The following is a 19,052-nucleotide window of genomic DNA, read 5'->3' as shown; positions in this document are numbered from 1 at the left end:
TGAGTCAAAAGACTTCTTTCCTTTTTCATGATTTACCTCCCCACTGCTCTCTAGCCATACCAAACTCCCAAGCAAGGACTTTTTGCATTTTTTTTTTATTTCTAAGGGTCAAAATGATTGGGGTGGCTCTGCCTTTCCCATCTACAAAGCGCATTGAAGAGCACTAGGACATTGGTGGGACATAAAGAAGGAAACTGCATAGCCTGTTCTTTTATTCAGTTGTGGGTTTTTTTTTTCCTTTTCTTTGCAGCCCGGACGTTGATCCCTGTACCATTTCCCACAATGAACATGTGATCTGAACTTGGGCATGTTTTAAGTAAATGCAGTGGGAGTCAATAATTGCGAGTTGTTGTCTACATAGAGTTCCTAGACAAGAAAGTCACCCAATATTTTTAATACACCAAACTCATGACACTCAGTATACACATTATGTCTTATTTACATATCATTTATCCATACTTACTTGAAGTCTGTGGTATCACAAACGCATTAAAAAAAAATATTCCTGCTTCAGTATCTCTTTGATCAGAAAAAAACGGTAACTTCCATACACAGGATTTATTGTATCTTTTAAGTGAGGTGGTTCTAGCACAGTTGTGATCCTACAAAAAAACAGTGCTAGAGTATAGTACACATTTTGAAAAAAGCCCTGATATCTGGGGGCGAACAGTCCTCTGGCAGTTTTGGGATACCATCCAGCATTTTCAGATTTGGCAAACTGGAGAATACACTTAAAGAGAGACAAAAGAAAAATAGAAATTGAGATAAATAATCTTGGGAAATGTTGAGAACAAGAGACGCTGATAAAAAACAAATAGTGGATTCAAACATATCCAAAATAGATTTGTATTGTTGAAAATCTTGATATGTCATTTGTTGCAGAATTTATCTGATACAGAGCTAATTAATAATTTTCAGGTTTCACAGTGCTGCAGAAGTTTTATATCCTAGACTCAATAAAGCACTACAAGTATCTGCATTTTTAATAGAGTAGAACCAAACCAGTTGTCTAATGCAAAAGAGAGGACACAGTGTTAGCCTAGACTGAATTTCCTAGACTGCTGAAAAGCAAAGATTCAGACTGCAAGAAGTGCAACTCAACTTTTATCCTTCTGTGATAGAGAAACCAGGCTCTCTGCAAAGCTTTTTGCACTTCTGTTTCTCCCAAAGAAAAGAAGTCCCCATTTTGTGGGCACGATGCCAACCGAAATGAATGGCTCTAGCTCCTAATATACTGTCCCTTTTAAACAGCACATCAGTGTCTCTAACTTCAGTCATGAAGACTGCCGTTTTCCTCTCCAGAAGAGTTTGATGGAGCCGTAGCCCCCCCTAAGCATCACAGAGGGTGTTAACCCACATGCTACGGCATTTGCTCCTGTGCCTTTTGAGGTGGGCGTGGAGTCCACTGCTCAATCTCGGCATGTAACTCAGGGCTTTACCTATGCTTGAAAATGGTTCATTCTGTCTTCCAACACTGGCGGTGAAAGTAATACCAGAGTTATCTATATGTAATTGCCTTAAGAACTGGTAGGATTGGAAGCAGAAACATAATTAGTAATTGTTAAAAAAATGTTTTTCAGCTTTTCTTCTCCTGAACCTTTTGAAATGTAAATAAAATGTGAAATCCATTATTTTAAATTTACTTTTTAACTTTCACTTTTATATCTACCTATCTACCTTTAGAAAGCATAAGTGTCACCATCACACTGTCAAAGGGATGCTTACTAGACTGAATGAAAAAGCCTACTGGAAACTCAGAAAGGTTTTCATTAAACACTTTCTTTTAAACTTCTCTTTTTTTTTTCCCCCTCCCAGGAAGAGAAGACTTCTTAGACACATGCTGTAAGGTTTATCTCAAAAATATCAGCGATGCCTTCTGTTGATGCCTGACGCGACTCTGTGTTTGTAGTGGTGAAAAACACGCAACCATGCGGATTTCTGAAGAGTTCAGAAGGAACATGCTTCATTCCCCTTTCTGACCCGTGTGCAATTTTTTTCCTGGCAACAGGGGTTTGGAGTCAAAGCAACTGGGGAAGAATGGAATAGGGGTGCGAGTGTCAAAACATGCGTGAGACCTAGAATAAATTGTCTTCCCCTGAATTCTCTACTCTATCTTGGATTTGAATATTCATTTCCAGTGTCCAAGGCAGCTCTGTTAAGCGTACACTACACTGCACTGCCTGCAACATATACCTACACCGAGTGGGGTGTTCAAGGCAGCGCAACTTCCACAGTGCTGCCACAGAGAGAGGAGAGAATCCAGAAAAATCAAATGAAGGTAACTCAGTTTTCTCTTGCTTTAGCTCCCATCTTTCAACACATCCTTCTGATTCCATCTCTGACTTGTAATGCAATTTAGACTCCTTTCAGAATACACGAGGGAAGCAATGAGACTGAAGAGAGTTTGAGTAATAAGTAGTTTCTATTAATAAAAGGGAATCTAATTTATCTGCCCTAGTCACTGTCTCTAAACTTGATCCATGGACTTAGTTCCGTTCAAGAACTGCTAGTCATGTCATTACAAAGGCTGTTTCTGAATATTTTGTGGGTATTCTCAGATACTGGCTCACCGGCCCATGTTCCTGGAGCATTTATGATAGTTGAGACTATGGGAAAATAAAAAGATTGCTCGGGAGAGTTTGTTGTATTTGAGATCCTATTCCTTTTGAACTCTCTTACAATCATTTCTTTGTATTGTTCAACTTTTGTTGGCTATGAGATGGTAAGACTTACACTTGTCTGTATCTTTCTTGAAATTCACAGGGATTCCTCTTGAGTATAAGGGATTCAAGTGGAGTATGTCTGAAGTCTGATATTCCACTTAGTGTCATAATGTTATTTTCAGCGAGTGATAAGTGCTGAATCTGAGGTATCTTTGGCAGCTGTTTGAAGGATGTAAAGTGGTTTTTACTGACATTTAGTTCTCTGCATCTGTAAAGTATAAAGCATATAACGTCACTGATCACATCTGCAATATTATATACCTGTAAGCCAACACAGGGATGGCTCTTCACGTAGTCGAAGTCATGGCAACTTAGAGCTTCCAATGAGAGATACAAGAATTTGATTCCTCGAGACCTGCTTTCACACTAGTTTTACATTTGTGTTATTTTTGCCTAGCCATGGACTGCAAGATCAGATCCCTACACTTTATACTCTCAGCTTTCTTTATATTGTACAATGGATACATCATTATTGTTGTTCTCAATATTACAGCTTTCCACATACCTAGACATACGACAACATTGTAGCAATAGATGGATTGTAAAAATATAGTTGTCATGGTCACACCCAGCCTCTCTGTTTGGGTTATGTTCCACCATCTCTTCATATACATTCCTTCAGTTTTCAACAACTTTCCCTTTTAGCAAAAATATCACTGAACGTGATGAGACTTACGAATTATCCACCAGGAGTAAAGGAGACATCACCTGACCTCCTTATGGAGTATTTTCAACTTGGGAATGACATGAACTCAGAATAGCAATATACTGATGAATTCTCAATATAATACCCCCCAAAATATCATAATTTGGCCGTTCTCAAGAGTCAGCTCCAGCTATTACTTAGGTAAATAATAGTTTTGATTTCTATGATATTACATAAAAATAAAAACAGGACATTTTGTCTACCTTGGCAATCTTAGGGCACTTAGGTCTGTCAAAGAATTGTCCACCAACCAAAGTTTTTCCACCCGAATTAATCTTTGGAGAATCCTTTTGAAGTTTTCCAGCTGGTAAAGATCACCCAGGTCCTGAAATGAAAGGTTCAACTCCTGGGAAGGGAAAAATAAGAGAAATCACCTATTTTTTTTTTCTCGCTTTCTGATATAACTCGTTTTTAATGATATAACTATAACATTAAATCTCTTCAACGTCAGAATTAGTTAAAAGGTGAATCTGTTTTATTATGCTGTTCTTATACCAATTTGTGGTGCCAATTGCCAAATTCACCTTAGAATCATGGTGACGCACTGCATAATTCCTTGAAAGTAAAGAAGAAAGAAACCATCTCTTGAGCGTGTGAATCTTACTGCCCAGCCCCTTCTTCTTCTTGAGTGAGCATGCCTGTGTGTATGCTTTGGGTGGAGAAAGCAGGACTAAGTGATTGTGGCTTATTGGTTTGGCCTCTAAATTAACCTGGAAAAAAAATGCTGTGCAGTAGCCAGGTATCAATATTCCCCAGTGTTCATGCATAGGGAGAGGCATGATCCAGAGCACTGGATCTCAGTGTTAGATGAAGTTACTACCTGATCTTAGGGAGGTTATAACTTACTGCTGATCAGAACCAGCAGTAACGTAGTACCTCCAGCCAAAAGAACTGCTCAGGCTGGTATGAGGAGAGAGTGGAAGAGCTGAAATTAAACTGCTCCATTCTCTAACCATTCATTTACCATCAGGCACTAAGCAGGCAAAGAACGTCACTAGTTCTATATGCCCAAGCACAAATGAAGCCCTGTCACAACGCAGGAGTTTTTACTCTTTGCACAGGGTCAGAACCCAAATTGTGATATATTCCAGTGCTTCTTCCAGCTTGCAAAAACCTTCTGGTTTACAATGTCATGGTGCCAACCTGAGCTTTAAAACTGCCAACTGCAAGGAGCAGCTGGCACATTATTATTTGGCTTATTTACTACTACCGTACAAAGAGTTAATGAGAATGTTTTACAGCACAGTTTTCCCAGTTCTCTTGCAGTTTCTTTTGCCACTTCTCTGTGTCAGTTACTTGTTTTCTTTTTTTCAAAGTATGTTCTTCTCCTCTGAAAAATTGCTCCTCTTCTGAGGGCCCTGGTCAGAAAAAAAGATTTGCAATAGTGGATGTGATATAGAACTGGCACTTAGTTACTTGCTGAAAGATTATGTATATGGCTGGGAAGATATCTGAAATGAAGAAATATATATAATATTATAGGTGCGTAGGTTTCCACGCTTCTAAGGTGTAAATTAACATGAAGATTTTTCTACCATTTCTGGGCTCATAATTCAGCAAGCCATCTAAGGTCGTGATCATTTAGTACATGGTTAGTAAATGACATTTCTTCTACAGCTCAGAATAAAAGCTTTTTCTAAATAGTTGAGCATAAGCATCTGAGTTCTAAAATACTGTTTCTATATATTCTTTCACATGCTATGAGTTTATATAGCGGTTACGTACTTATACTTTAACTGTCCTGGGCAAGGCATATGTTTGTAACTTCCAGTCCACTGACAACAACTGCAACTGAGATTAATAGCCATACTCAAAACCTCATTTGTATTAAGAATGACACATGGGGAAGACTTAAAGTCAATGGGTCTACTGAAATGCTTGAAGCTATGCACATCTTCAAATTCCTAACTAAAGCAAGGACAGTGTGGAATTTTTCCACTGTTTAGTCCCAAACATGCAAACACTGGATTTTAAAATCCACCTTTCATTCCTCATTCTTGAGTGTGTCTATAGATTGTAATTGGGCCAATTCAGTCTTTAAATAAAATATATATGCCACTGTATGCAGGACTGGATTTCACTCTCGTTTTCTTGTTTGGCATCTTGCTATTGCATTCTGAACAATATTTAAATGTTAATGAAGTTTTGAGAGAAGTAATCAACACCACATTAATACTAAAAATTTTCAAATTACAGTTCTGGCTTTTGTTTCCCATTTTCAAAATTACAAAGGGTATTTTCCTAGTGATGAAAAAAAGTAAACATGTACAATATGCGATGAAATCCTGCCCCTTTTCAAAACAATGGCAAGCTCCATGATTTAAGCTCATAACATTTAAGGACATACTGTTTGAGTAAATAGAGTTAAGGCTTAAACGTGAATATGTCTTTTTGATCTTCACCTTCTCTCACTCTGGGGCAATGAAGCTGATTTCCTTGAACATCATGTTCTTCTATGTCACACCAGCCGAGATACTTGAAGGAATCAGAAGGAAGCTTAAAAAAAGCAAAATAAAGATATAAAAGTTTCAGTTCAGGTTTTTCAGTTTCTGGCATTGTGTTTTCTCATATTTCTGGCCTTATTACAGTAGAAATAGTATTCATACGTGTTTACAACGTCTTCTGCCTTAACACCATCTGGTGAATAGCAAAATGATGTGAGGATATGATGGCATCCATTTGTGTATGCGTATGCATGTAAACACATTTCTGGACAAGCTTTCATACAATATATCCTGAATGCAACTGAGGCACCAAAACCTAAATACAGAAAATCTGCCGCTGCAGTTGAGAATATGAGGTTTCTGCCCATTTTGCTTTTCCACTAAAACATGTTCTACAATCTCCAGGGCTTCAGTCTCCCAGGAGGGAGCAAGGAACAAAGTCTCTAACTCTGCCTGTAGCGTTTGGAGTAGGTGTGATTTGTGTCATGCCCAACAGACACAGCACCATGATAGCCTACAGTGGGGGAACCTCTCAGTGCAATGCAACTTGATTATTTGCTCAAAATTCCAGCATTTCTTTCACTGGAAGCCATGATGGTGGAGTTGAAGGGGGAGGAGAGATGGAGCATGCACCTCTGACTTGTCCCCTCCAGTTAGAGCTGAGCTATACGCACATCCAGAAGCTGGTAAATGCTGTGGGGATTCATAGTTTAGGTGTAAACAGCCCCTTCTGGTTTACTTCTATGAATTGGCTTAGATATTGGAGAGAGATATTCTCACAGAATATCTGTACTGTCACCTTTCATAGCACTCCTGGTTATGACATTTTATAGCAAATGTACACAGCCTCTTCAGGATTTATTATATACTTGCCCATTGCATCCAGTTGTGTGCATAGTGCTCAAAGGCTTCCTGGGCCACTGAGTCAAATCCTTTGCCACTGCTGACACCATATCATATAATCTTATTTATAATCATCTGATCTAGCTTTGGAAGATAAAAGGAGGCAAAACATAATCGGCTTCAAAGCTGAAGAAGAGATTTCAGCCTTTGTCAGTGTCTCTCTTCTATAAACTTGTAATCAGACTGATAAGCCAAACACTTACTGGGGAAGGTAGCCCAGAATCGCAATTCTGCCTGATGAATCCTCTGTCTGGTGATAAAACCAGTGGAATAGTGGGTGTATCGCTTAGGACGGAGCAGCAGGATGAATAGGATTTACAGAATTTTTGATTGCTTGTAGTCAGACCTGAGGAACTAGAGAGGAGATGTTAAACAAGTAATCAATTCTGTTCAGAGAAATGCAAACTATTTTATAATAGCAGAAAATACAGAGCAGCAAGGGGTAGGACTTACCACCAGACAATAGCCACATGATCCTGAGCTCAAACCATAGGTAGGACAATCCCTTCCAGTCCCTTAATGGGACCTCTCACCTAAGTACCCTTTATTTACAACATACGAGGCTTTCACAGATATGTCCAAACATTAGAAAGAGGAACTTACTGGCAGTTTGTTAGAAAAACTCAATCTTGGACAAACTTAAGAACTGAACTTGTTCAATAGCATGATACGTCTGCTTCTGTCCTGTATAGCCCTGCTTTTATGGATCCAGGTTTTGTGAAAAGATACCTCAACTGCATATTTATTTTAATCCCTTGAGTATGTTTTAGTAGAATATCAAGGCCCCAAAGAAGAGTTGAGCTTTGTTCAATAGAGTCTTGAAGTCATGTGCTTCTGTGCTTTGCTAGTTCATTGCCTAAGAACACATTCAAAAGTACATTTTATATACCCCAAATAATGCAACTTCTCCAATTGTGCTTCAGACAGATTGAATAATTTGCAGACTGGCAGCTGCAATTTAGAAATTTACCGTGGAACACTTCAAAAAAACTTCTAACTTAGTAAGTGTGTGCATACAGCACTATAATTTGACTTTTACTGTACAAGCTCAGTGAGAGCTTGCCAGAAAGTATCAGCTGTCAGTAAGCATCATTAAAACAATTACAGTCAGGAGCAGAAATGGAATTTACCGTGTAACACTTCAAAAAAACTTCTATCTTAGTAAGTGTGTGCATACAGCACTATAATTTGACTTTTACTGTACAAGCTCAGTGAGAGCTTGCCAGAAAGTATCAGCTGTCAGTAAGCATCATTAAAACAATTACAGTCAGGAGCAGAAATGGAGAATAAAAATGCAGCTTTAAAATGGTCTAGTGAGGATGGTAATGAAAGTTTCATATTGAGTGTAACAGACAAGCTAAATAGAACATCAGTTAAAACTTACGATTACAGATTATTGGCAAATAATCATGAAGAGACGTATTTTGTTGACCTTACTAAGATTATTTTGCCCTTTTTAAACATCATCAAAACCCAATATTGCATCTTTGCTGGCTTTTGCTTAAAAGTGCATACAGACTGCACAGAACAGTACTGACATATGGAACTACTCCTCCCTTCATGCTTTATGCTTTTTTTTTAATGGGATCAAACCAGCCACAATAAACCATAGATGACTTAAAGGAAGCTGAGCAAGCTCACCATTTCTGAAAATAACAACTATTTACTTAAGTATTTTTAGAGGTCATCTTGAGGCAAACAGACCATTTTCATGTGTATGTGCTGCTACAGATCAGCAGGCATTCACACACAGAGCAACCCTGTGACAAGAGGATTAACATTTGGTCAATATTAAAAAAAAAGAGAAAAAAAAAAAAGTGCTGGGAACTCTTGCTTAGCCCTATCTTGGTATTTGTTTTGCTTCTGCTTCCTTGTATATTAAATGAGGTACCAGAGAAATATGTAGAAATTCTTTTATATTTAAGAAAAAGATCTATTATTATTCTCAGTTTTGGAAGCAATTTGTTAGGATGCATTCAAATGACTATTTATAACTGCAAGACTTTTGAAAACCTACCTTCCTCTCAGCTAGATACTACCTCCTCTGCTGAGACATGAATATACACTCCTAGTCCCTTGAAATGTGGGATAAAACATTTTAGCTGTACCATTTAAAGTGATATCTATACTGATCTTTTGGCAGAAACCCACTCACAAAATTCTGTATCGCTGATAGAAAATAAAACATAAAGTTCCAGAATCAGTATGGGATAGATAAGACTTCTCCGATCAGGTGGGTAGTGAGATTTCTATTGGAAAGAGTGACAGAAGGAAGCGTTTTTCATCTCAAAACTGCCTGAGTTTAATAAGCACCAGCTGGACCCTAACATTATGTCAAAGAAGATTTTTCTGAAGGAGCAAGTGCAACATTGCTTTTCTTTCCCTTGCTTTGTTTTCCTTACTATTTTGCTGCAAAATTGATGCAAAAGAAATGGCAATGAATGAGGCAGGATGCAATTCCAAACAATTACAGATCACACAATACATGAAAGTAACAAAATTTTCTGCCTTGATTGTGAGGCCCTTCGGCTGGATATGAATCTCCAATGACACCTCTGGGAGCAGCACACTAGATTATGTCAAGCATTAGGGGGAAAAAAATTAGATTCATGATGTCTGTCCAGGCTGAGTCATTTCCTCTCACTTTGCCTGCAGTGAGAAATTGGCGGTTATCATAAATCATAGACCTAAATTCTTATGAGAGAGGAATTAATTTCACTAATGGAAACCCTCTGTGGCAATAGCTTTCCTCTATTCTCTCTCTTCTTGGGGTGGGGGGATATCTATGATGTCTTTTAAGCAGAGATATTTCACTATATTTTAAGAATCCTGTAAGAGAGGATTGGAAAGGAAACTTAAAACCGTAAGGGGGAAAAAATCTTGTGTGTGACCAACTTCTAATTTCTGAGGCTGGCCCTCAGTCTAGTTGGTCATACCATGGCTACAGCTTTGCCACTGATAAATCCATGTACAAAATTTCAGAATACTCAAGTCATCATTAAACATCTAAAACCTCCATCTGGTTAAAGTATTATTTCTCCCACCTAGCTGGAGTTGCCAGCCTGCAAAGCCAGGCTTAGCAAATTTTCTTGGCTCCCTCTACAGTCAGTGGAGACAAGTGGGTATGTCCAGGTACCCACTTATTCAACCCAGCCTCGATGCCTATTATTTTCAGCTGGAGAGAACCACAGTCCACACTGTCTACATGAGGAGCCCACAGGCTTCCCTGAGAGTGGACACAACCTCAAGGCATCTGAAGTTTGATGAGGAAGATCCCACTTGAAGTGCCTAAAGGGTGCTTTGAAATAGCAGGACTTCTGATCAGTTCAAAAAAACCTCAGGGAAATCCTTCTGTTCCGTGTAGCATCATTGAAATATATAAAATAGCCATTTCATCTAAATAATTAAACAAACAAACAAAAAAATTGTACAAAGCAATTCTTCGCTAGCACCTTGAAATCGAGAGTGCTGCATATGAGCTGAATAAGAGGTAGCATGGGCTGTGGGGGTAAGTGAAAGTACTCATGACTAACCCAATATATTTTATGCTTTTTCCTCAGTGGAAGTCCCAGTGGAGAATTAAGTGGCTGAAATATTTTGTAAACTGGAAGGAATGAGTACAGGACAGCTACTGCATTTTTCAAAACACGATTTATGAGATATCAGGCCATATCTTGAAAAATCATGCACTCCTATAGAGTTCACTGTTAAAAGTCACGCATTATCAAGATGTCAGTGTCAGTCCTGTGTCCGTGAAACGGGTCTGCTTCTCCTCCCACTTGCATCTTGGCAAAATTTTCATAGGCAACAAAATGCTGTAAATTTTCTAACTGCAGTGCAAGTACATTTGAGTCCAGCTGACTTTAAGGGTAGAATATATTAAAAGCCCATTAAATACTTTGAAGAGCGATAGCTGAGCTACTTCTGAAACTACACCAGTGAAAGATATTCTGGGTGAAAAACATTTCTCCTGTGTATTATTTTAGCTATTTGGCTGTTAAGAAAAGACTGTCAGTCAAAAGACTCTTCCTCCTGATATAACTGGCAGCCTCAATAAACAAACATTTTAGACTCTACAGCACAGGTTCAGCTTTGCCTCATGGAAAATGGCAAATGGAAAGCTCAGTGGAAGAGGAGTAAGGATAAAGGTTATAAGCAAACTCTTGCAATTGGGATTTGAAAGGCTTTTGTCGCAGTGTTTTGAGCAGTTTTGGGGTCTGGTCTAGCTTCCAGTAGTCTTACCCCCAGCTACTTTTCATGAATCAGCAGCCTTGAGCAGGCTTAGCTTTCACTGAACCATGGCTGCTTTCCCCGTAGATCTGAAATGCCCTTGATAAAAGATTTGGGAACAAGTAGTAGGCCTATTTATACTACCTCTTCACATATTCAGAGTCAGAATTCCTACAGCTACAGCTTCACACCGCAGAACATATATGACGGGAAGGCCCGTGCTCCCGTGCAGTTGATCTCAGTGGAAGTCTGGTCACATTGCTATTTAACAGCAAAGTGCTCCAAGCTCCTTCAGTCCTGCTACTATGGAATTGAAAAACACGGACCATTCTAAAGGAACCAAATCTAATGTATTTTAAGATCATCTTTAAAGAAAAGAAAAAAAAACCCCACAAATAAACTAAGAAAAGGGCGATAAATCCTCCCAAAGTGAAGAGTTCTTATATCTAGGTCAGAGCTGCTGGTTTTGTATAGGCTCTAAGAGAGCATGTTATGGATCTGTCCAAACCACTTGCACAAATAGCTGTTTGCTTGCATGATACAAACACCCAGTTATTTACGTTGTCTCAGTCAATTGCACATGCCAAAGCGGATCAACATAAATGAACTGCAGGGTCAACTTACAAATGCAATTTGTATAGGTATTTAAAAGACAGCAAACTCAGAATTCAGCCTGTGCTTTGTTCAAAATGCACACAATTTACTGCTACGTAGCAGCTGTTGCTTGTATGCAAACATTTACTATGAGAACTCTGAACTTAGAATAGTAGAGGACTGGGACATAGTGCTTCCATGCTCTATCACCTTTCAATTATTTTTTATAGGAGTTTTATGAGACATTATGCAACATTTTGAAGCAGTTATTTTGAGCATAATTTAGTGACAAACACACCTGTAAGTTATGGTTACAATGCATTCTTGCTGTTAGCTGTATCATCAATTATCTTGCTTTATGCATCATAAAATTGCCCCCCAAAAAGACATAATTAACATAATTAGGTCTTATCACCATAATTATACATTCCTCGCATATTAACTAACATTCCATGCAGCTCTTCATGGATCTAACTTGCAACCATACAAATTCCATATCTCAATCAGTGTGCCTTTCAGACATTTTTACAACAAATTATACATTTTGTTGAGACACCTTTTGTCTTTCAGTAATCAGCCAATGACACCAAGAAAAATCCCATTTTTCTTCCTGTTTTCACTGCACAACAACCTCCAACAGCAATACAGGTTGGTACATTTTAAAAAGATACTCAATCCTGTAACACTATCTCTGTTGTCGAAGCAAGTCAAGCCAGCTGTGCAATGACTACAGTTGCTTCTCTTCTTTCACCCTCCTACCTTTCAGACATGTCTTGCTGTTGCATAAAATCCTCACAGCTTGCATAAGGCTATTTGTCTACAGTCAAAGCTTATCTTCCCATCTTTGCCCCTGCATAGAGAGGTAGTTCTACATCCTCTGAAGAGAGGTAACCTGCAAGGATCCTGGCTGGGGCTGTACGGATTCACTGTCTCCAAGGAAACACTGTCACTTCGCAACGCAGTCACGTTAGGAGGTATTGTTACCGGTCTCTTAAGCACATCAAACAAATCCCTCTGCTGACCTAGCTGGTATCAATGAACTGTCTTTCCAGAAGGTGGCTAAAGATAGGTTGGTGATACCTGTAGCAAGATATGTGATCATCCAGACGAATCTCTGGTGAGCTCACTCCAGCGACTTCACTTTTCTGAATTGCTTTCACAGTTTTGCCCACTTGAAGTTCATCTTTTCTTTGCTTGAAAGATCCCCTGCTTCATTAATGGCTGTTAAATGCCTTATTAATTTATGCAAGAACTTTGGATGAAAAGAAAACAGATACTTAAAAAGTCTCTTATTTTATGTAACATTCATGAAAGTTCTTCATGAGCATCTCTTCACTCTGTTGAATGTCCTTGCCTCATTTGAACGTGCTCAGCCATTTTATAAACAATCTTCCAGGCTTCCTTCTTCGAGTTTGCATCTGAGAATGCAAACAAGAGACTCTTCTCTTGGTGGGAAATGACAGCTCAGTTTTGTGTCTATTTTTATACTATATTTTTCTTAAAACAGAAAAGCTATAGGTTCTGAGAATAAGTCTAGTGAAGATATTCACTTCAAAATGTGTTTGATATAAAGTTTGTTTGGTTCACTCAGACAAAGTGTAGACTCTGGCAATGTGCCACTGATGGAATTGCAGCAGCCCAATAGTGTTACGGGCATTGGCTAGTCCCTGCTGAAGTTTACAGATGGCTTTTAAACTCTAACAGTAGTTACGGGAACCAAGTTTCAGTGCTGTGCTGTGTAAGGTTATAATAGAGCACTCAATCATGCCCTATTGATCTGCATCTCCCACATTACAGGCACAGTTCCTTCTTCACTTGAGCTCCTAGGCTCCATACTGAAAGAAGAGGGGATAAATAGATTAAGATCAATGTGGAAAAAAGTACACAGTAAACCCCTCTGCCCAGGGATATTCAGCTGGAAATACCATATAGTCATAAACCTCTATGGTTCAGATTTCCTACCTTTCAATTTCTTCACAGAAAAATTATTCTCTATCCTCCCTTTCCTTCAGATTTCTCTTTTCTCTTCTTCTTGGTCGTAATAAAGGCTGATCATTATAAAATCTTTCTGTGTAGAAAGGCATGTGCTTTCCCCAACAGTGGCTGAAGTCTCTAAAACATTCTCTTAGAAATTCTGCTGGCAAACTTCACTGTACCAGTGAAGTACAGGAGCATAATGTTTATCAGAAAATTTCAGCTCCTATGCAAAGGTATTTTGTGGTTCCAAATGTTGAATTGTCAGATCATTATCTGCAATTTAACAAAGTAGTTATTCCACACAGGTTTCACTAAAACTTTAGGTACGAACTGAATTTATTACAGGGTGGGCAGAGGACAGGGTATTAAGTGTTTCATCAGGTCACTTGTGCATATCTTTTCCCTATCTGCTACGAAAAAAAATATTTATTTCCAAAATAAATGAGACTGTAATTTTCAGGCTTTCTACTTACCATTTTTCCTCTATATATAAAATGAAAGGTACTGGTCCACATCACAGCCTAATAGGCTTCAGAACTTCTATGGCAAATGCATTCCTCATAAAGCATATGAAAAATTATCTATGTGCTATTTCAGTGAAATGACATATTTAAGATGGTGTCGGCCTTTCCATTATAAACACTATTTTTCAAATCTTTACAACCTGCCCATAAAAATGTGCTTCTGCCAAGAAATTCAGCAGCATGTCCCATCCCTGCAAGAAAGAAAGAGTTTTTCCCACTTTATCCAATTTTGACCAGTAATTTTGTCTCTGAAATGGCTGAGCGGGGCAAATACAGGGTGGGCATCACTCTCAGCCACGTCTCTCCCATCTACATTCGAGCGACTGGATGCTTCCCTGCACATCCTACAGATACAGCTGGTGCACTCCTGAAATATGTATGAACTGGGCAGAATATGTCTCATCCTGAGATCTGATGAATGACGGAAACAATTCAAATTATTATGACTGCTGTAGGCCACAAGCAGCCCTATTGTTCTGGGCACCATAGAAACCCAGTAAAATAGTTTCCTCCAGAGAGTTTGTAGTCTAATTGAACAGAGCAGACAGACAAAGAGTAGGAGAAAGGAAATAATATTATCCCTCCCCTTTTTATACAGAAATAACTGAAATGCTCAGACCATGAAATCCTGGCGCTGTGGTAGGCAACAGCAAATATTCTGCTAAAGTGAATAGGGTCAGCATTCATACAGGATTCACAGAGACTGACTTCATTCAGGATCAGATTAATAATCTGGCTTTAAAGTCTATGCATTTAAATGGCTGAGGTTTTCTGATCTGACATTGTGTTAATCATCGTTAAAGAATACTTAAATGACACTTCTCTATTATAACATTCTTCTGATTCAGGGAAACAGCAGCTTGTAAAAATCAGTTTGTTGATGTAAGTTCATGTTCTTTATGTAAAATTCTTACTTTACTTAGTGTTAGCTTGATACTTATTGGTGATATCAAACCAGTAAAATTAGATCTAAAAGCTTAACGACATTATAGTGATAGCAGAAAGTTAATTTCTATATTGGTCTTACCTGGTTTGACTGTATCCAGGAATCCATGGCATTCATGTTGGATGAATCAGTTCGAGAGAGAGAATTTCTTTGAATATTTCATTAGTATAATCTGCATGGATACTCATAGGAAGCACTAAAAAAGGAACACAATATTAAACGCATATATGCTCATCTGTGCTTCAGCAGATAAGCAGGCACACTTGCATAAACTAACTGGTTATTTTGCTGTTACCTAGGCAACAAATTTCTTTTTGTCCTGCCCATTCAGGACTCCAATAAACTATTTGACTCCCACTGGTAGGACTTGGAGAGCATTCACAGGGAAAAGCCAAGTACAGCAGAATAAAGTCTTGGATAGAAGAAGAGCGGAGTTAGTGAAACATTTCATCAGGGTTACCAGGCACAAAAGGAATCAACAGCTAGCTGCATAAATAATTGAAGTGAAAACTATATATGTCTGGTTTTCTAAGGTGTTATAAACCCATGAATTCCAAGAGAATTGGAGGGGCTGTACCAAGCAACAAGTAGTGAAACTTGGTCCTGTCTTCTGGAAAAACAATGGGCTTGCAAGTCATAATGACAATATCTGGCACTGAAGATTGAGTCTTCCCATTGATTTCATGGTCTTTGGATCAAGCCATAAAAAGAGATGGTTTTGGAATGAAGAATGGCATTTTTATTTGGTTTAGGAGAGACTTATTTCAGTATCAAACCTGACTTTTCTAATAAAATGTAAGTCAACAATTTCTGGATGAAGTAGACTTTTTTGACACTGAAGAAAGATCACGTATAAGTAATATTTTGAGATTTTTTTTTTCCTCAAAAGTTTCTTTTCAAAAAAATAATGGACATAACTTGCCTTCTCTTGCATTTGGTTACTTATCTGTGGGTGCATGAAAGAGAAAACAAAATCGTATCCCAAGTGAAGCCGGTGGCATGCAGCACTCCTGTTGATTGACGTGCAATAATGGTTTCTCCCGTTACATGTCTCACTGAGATGAGATATATTTCCCCTTTCACCTTAAAACACGGCTTTTTGTATTGAACAAAATTTTTGCATCCCTAATCCACAGATGCACATAAGCTTATGCTTAACCTTTTAGCCCTTAAGAGTAATGCCATTGAATTCAACTGGAGCAGAATCAAACTTGTATGCGCATACAGAAAAAACCCAAAAGGTATCTGCCAGATAGCTGCCAGATTTTTCACAAGAGATTGAACCGAGCATTCTTTTACAGAGGTCATGGTTTAGAGCCCATTGAAATTGATAGGCAAACTGCCATCAATTTTAATGAGCTTTCTGTCAGTCTTAACTTGTCCAAATGCCATTTCTGTCTAATTCTCAAAATTTGAAACATCTTATCCAAAGCTGCCAAAACAAACAAGATCAGACATTTGACGAAGCCACGCAGAGATGAAAACTCTGATATGAGGGCAGTCTCATTTGCCTCCATCCACATCTTTATTATGAATCTCATGTTTCATCTTTTTATATGTTCATTGTTAATAATTCCTGATGGAATGCAACATTCATTAAGTACTTCCTAATTTATTGAACATAAGTTTCATCAGGTAATTTTAATCATATGAAAATAATTCTAAATTCATTTTGATAAACAATTTCCTGTTGCAGTCTTGTAAGCTTCCTTTTACACTGTGTCGTTCGAAGCAGTATCTCCGGTTATTCTCCTGTCTAACTTTCATCGTTGCAGATGCCACCATATTTCCCTAAATTGTTGTATTTATTTATGTAACGGCTGCCAACTGCTAAAGAGTTATGTTTCCTTTTTTGTGGAGAATTGATTACCTGAATTATATTGAAAAAATTGTTTTACTTCATCCATCAAAACCTTGCCTTTCTGAAACTCAGATCTTGCGAATATGGGAATACTTAGGAGTCACTAGAGCACTCCTTTATTAAGCTGGCTTTACGAAGTTGTCATATGTTAGATGTTTAAGATAAATAGGTGTAATCTCTTCAAGTGTGGAATGGGAATACTACTCATAATACATTTGACTCATTCAGTCTGCCATTATCAATACCAGCAGTTCCCAAATTTTTTATAGTGGACAGCCTTTCCTTTTGTCTGAAATATTTTGCACCTTTCCCTCCCTTTCTCTCCGGTACCTTCCTGCCTCACATGTACCTCTGTTTCATTCATATACTGAAATATGTTTAGTTGTGTGCATGCACACACAATATACCAAACTCCACCTGCACAGGAAACATGTTTTACATGCATATTGACAGATAGGAGTATTTGTATATGTATTTGTGTGTGTGGCTGTACATGCGTGTGTACACTTTTACACACACATGCACACACATGTGCCTCTTGTGCAGAGACAGGACCTGCACAGGAAACATGTTTTACATGCATATTGACAGATAGGAGTATTTGTATATGTATTTGTGTGTGTGGCTGTACATGCGTGTGTACACTTTTACACACACATGCACACACATGCAACTAATGTGCAGAGACAGGCAGGGGAATGGAGTGTAAGTATTCTTATATGGATGAAAATTTCATGAAAGACCACTGAATTTCAGTACAAATGTGCTTTAAAACATAGCTACTTTCTTTCAAAGATCTATCCATTCTTACTTTTGTTTCAATGATACAATATGTTTTACTGAACTACACTTCTGGTTGATGTTACTGCATTGCTGGGCCAAGATGGTAAAAACTACCCAGCTCTACATATGCTAAGAAAGGAGTGAAAGAACAGGAAAGCATGCAAAAGCAATACAGTTGAATGACAAACATAATTCGGTTGTTTAAAATTCAGAGACACCAGCTCCCATTGCAACCAAAGAAGGAACTGAGAGTTATGAACGTGTACTTACAGGCAGAACTTGTTCCTGACATCTCTGATTTTTTTATCCCTATTCTTTCCCCGAGTCTTATTGCCAAAAAAAATGTAGTTCAAATGAATGTCTTGTTATTCACTGTCTGCAAGGATAATAAAGATGTTCTCTAGCTGAAAACAGAAAGCAGGGCCTCCTATGATCGTGGGGGAAAGAAGAGAGAAGCATTATGAGGAGAAAAATCTGTTTTTATTAAAGGTGTTTGTTCATGCAGCTTTTGTCAGGAAATCCAAATAATTTGCTCCCACTTGCTTTCAGTTTGAAAAAATGGCAGCCTTGTTTTACAAGAAAAGAGAAACAGCCTTGTTTCTCTCCAGTGCTTCTTTTATAGGAAGGAGACAGACGCACTGTAGCTGTCGACAATTCCTGTGTTTAAAGATAGAAACTGGCATGTCCTGCCAAAAGAAATTAAATGTAATGAAAATGTGTTTCTGGTCAAAGTCAGAGACTGCCTTTGCTGTATCACAGTATATGCGTCCTGAGGGCTACACGATGTTCTCCTTTCAGCAGTACTGGGGGTATTTAAGCATTCTTGGGACTGATTTACCATTGCTTTGACCCTCAGCTAAGTATTTGTACTTGCTGCTATGCAGGTGTGAGTGCTGGCCTCACCAAATGGGGAATTTCTGACTAACAAGCATTTTGCACTCACAAGGCACAGATATAAATATCTATTTTAAATCAGGTCTACTGACTTCAGTAGAGAAGGCATTCTTGACTCTCATATATTCAAAAGATAAGACGACCTTAAAGTATCTCCAGCTGGATGATGCACCTTCCCGTTAGTCTACACAACACTGTCTTTCCACCCAAGTTCTGGTACTGTAGGACACCAAATCTGTTGGCGGGACTTCCCAGAGCATGTGTTTGTAATCACTGATAAGGGGAGTGCACTATCAATATGCATTAGTCTTTCCTGCCAACTGATTAGTTTCAACCAGGGTCCAGTGAAGGCAATCCACTGGCTTTAAATAGAATGACTTCACCCAGTGCCTCTCTCTGCTTTAGCCATTCTCATTCAAAATCCTCTCGGAAGACAAATACAGATTTTTTTTCATAGTCGGTCCCCG

At 38.4% G+C, this 19,052-nt stretch overlaps 1 protein-coding gene across 1 annotated transcript in view; it reads right to left on the bottom strand.

The window, feature by feature from the left end:
• Positions 1–551: 551 nt before the first annotated feature.
• LOC103899992 overlaps positions 552–19,052 on the bottom strand; it is a 20,984-nt gene continuing 2,483 nt past the window's right edge. The window contains exons 2-7 of the mRNA XM_009280559.1: positions 6,980–7,130; positions 5,832–5,925; positions 4,669–4,787; positions 3,633–3,775; positions 2,734–2,931; positions 552–730 (exon numbers count right to left, since the gene is read on the bottom strand). Coding sequence (XP_009278834.1) covers positions 619–730; positions 2,734–2,931; positions 3,633–3,775; positions 4,669–4,787; positions 5,832–5,925; positions 6,980–7,130 — 817 coding nt within the window. The 3' untranslated portion in view covers positions 552–618. The remainder of the gene's footprint in view (positions 731–2,733; positions 2,932–3,632; positions 3,776–4,668; positions 4,788–5,831; positions 5,926–6,979; positions 7,131–19,052) is intronic.

The sequence above is a fragment of the Aptenodytes forsteri genome, unplaced genomic scaffold (genome assembly GCF_000699145.1).
Source record: "Aptenodytes forsteri isolate BGI_AS27 unplaced genomic scaffold, ASM69914v1 Scaffold179, whole genome shotgun sequence".
In the NCBI taxonomy this organism is placed as follows: Eukaryota; Metazoa; Chordata; class Aves; order Sphenisciformes; family Spheniscidae; genus Aptenodytes; species Aptenodytes forsteri.
Note: the sequence above shows the minus strand (reverse complement) of the source record. Positions and strands in the feature narration are given on the sequence as shown.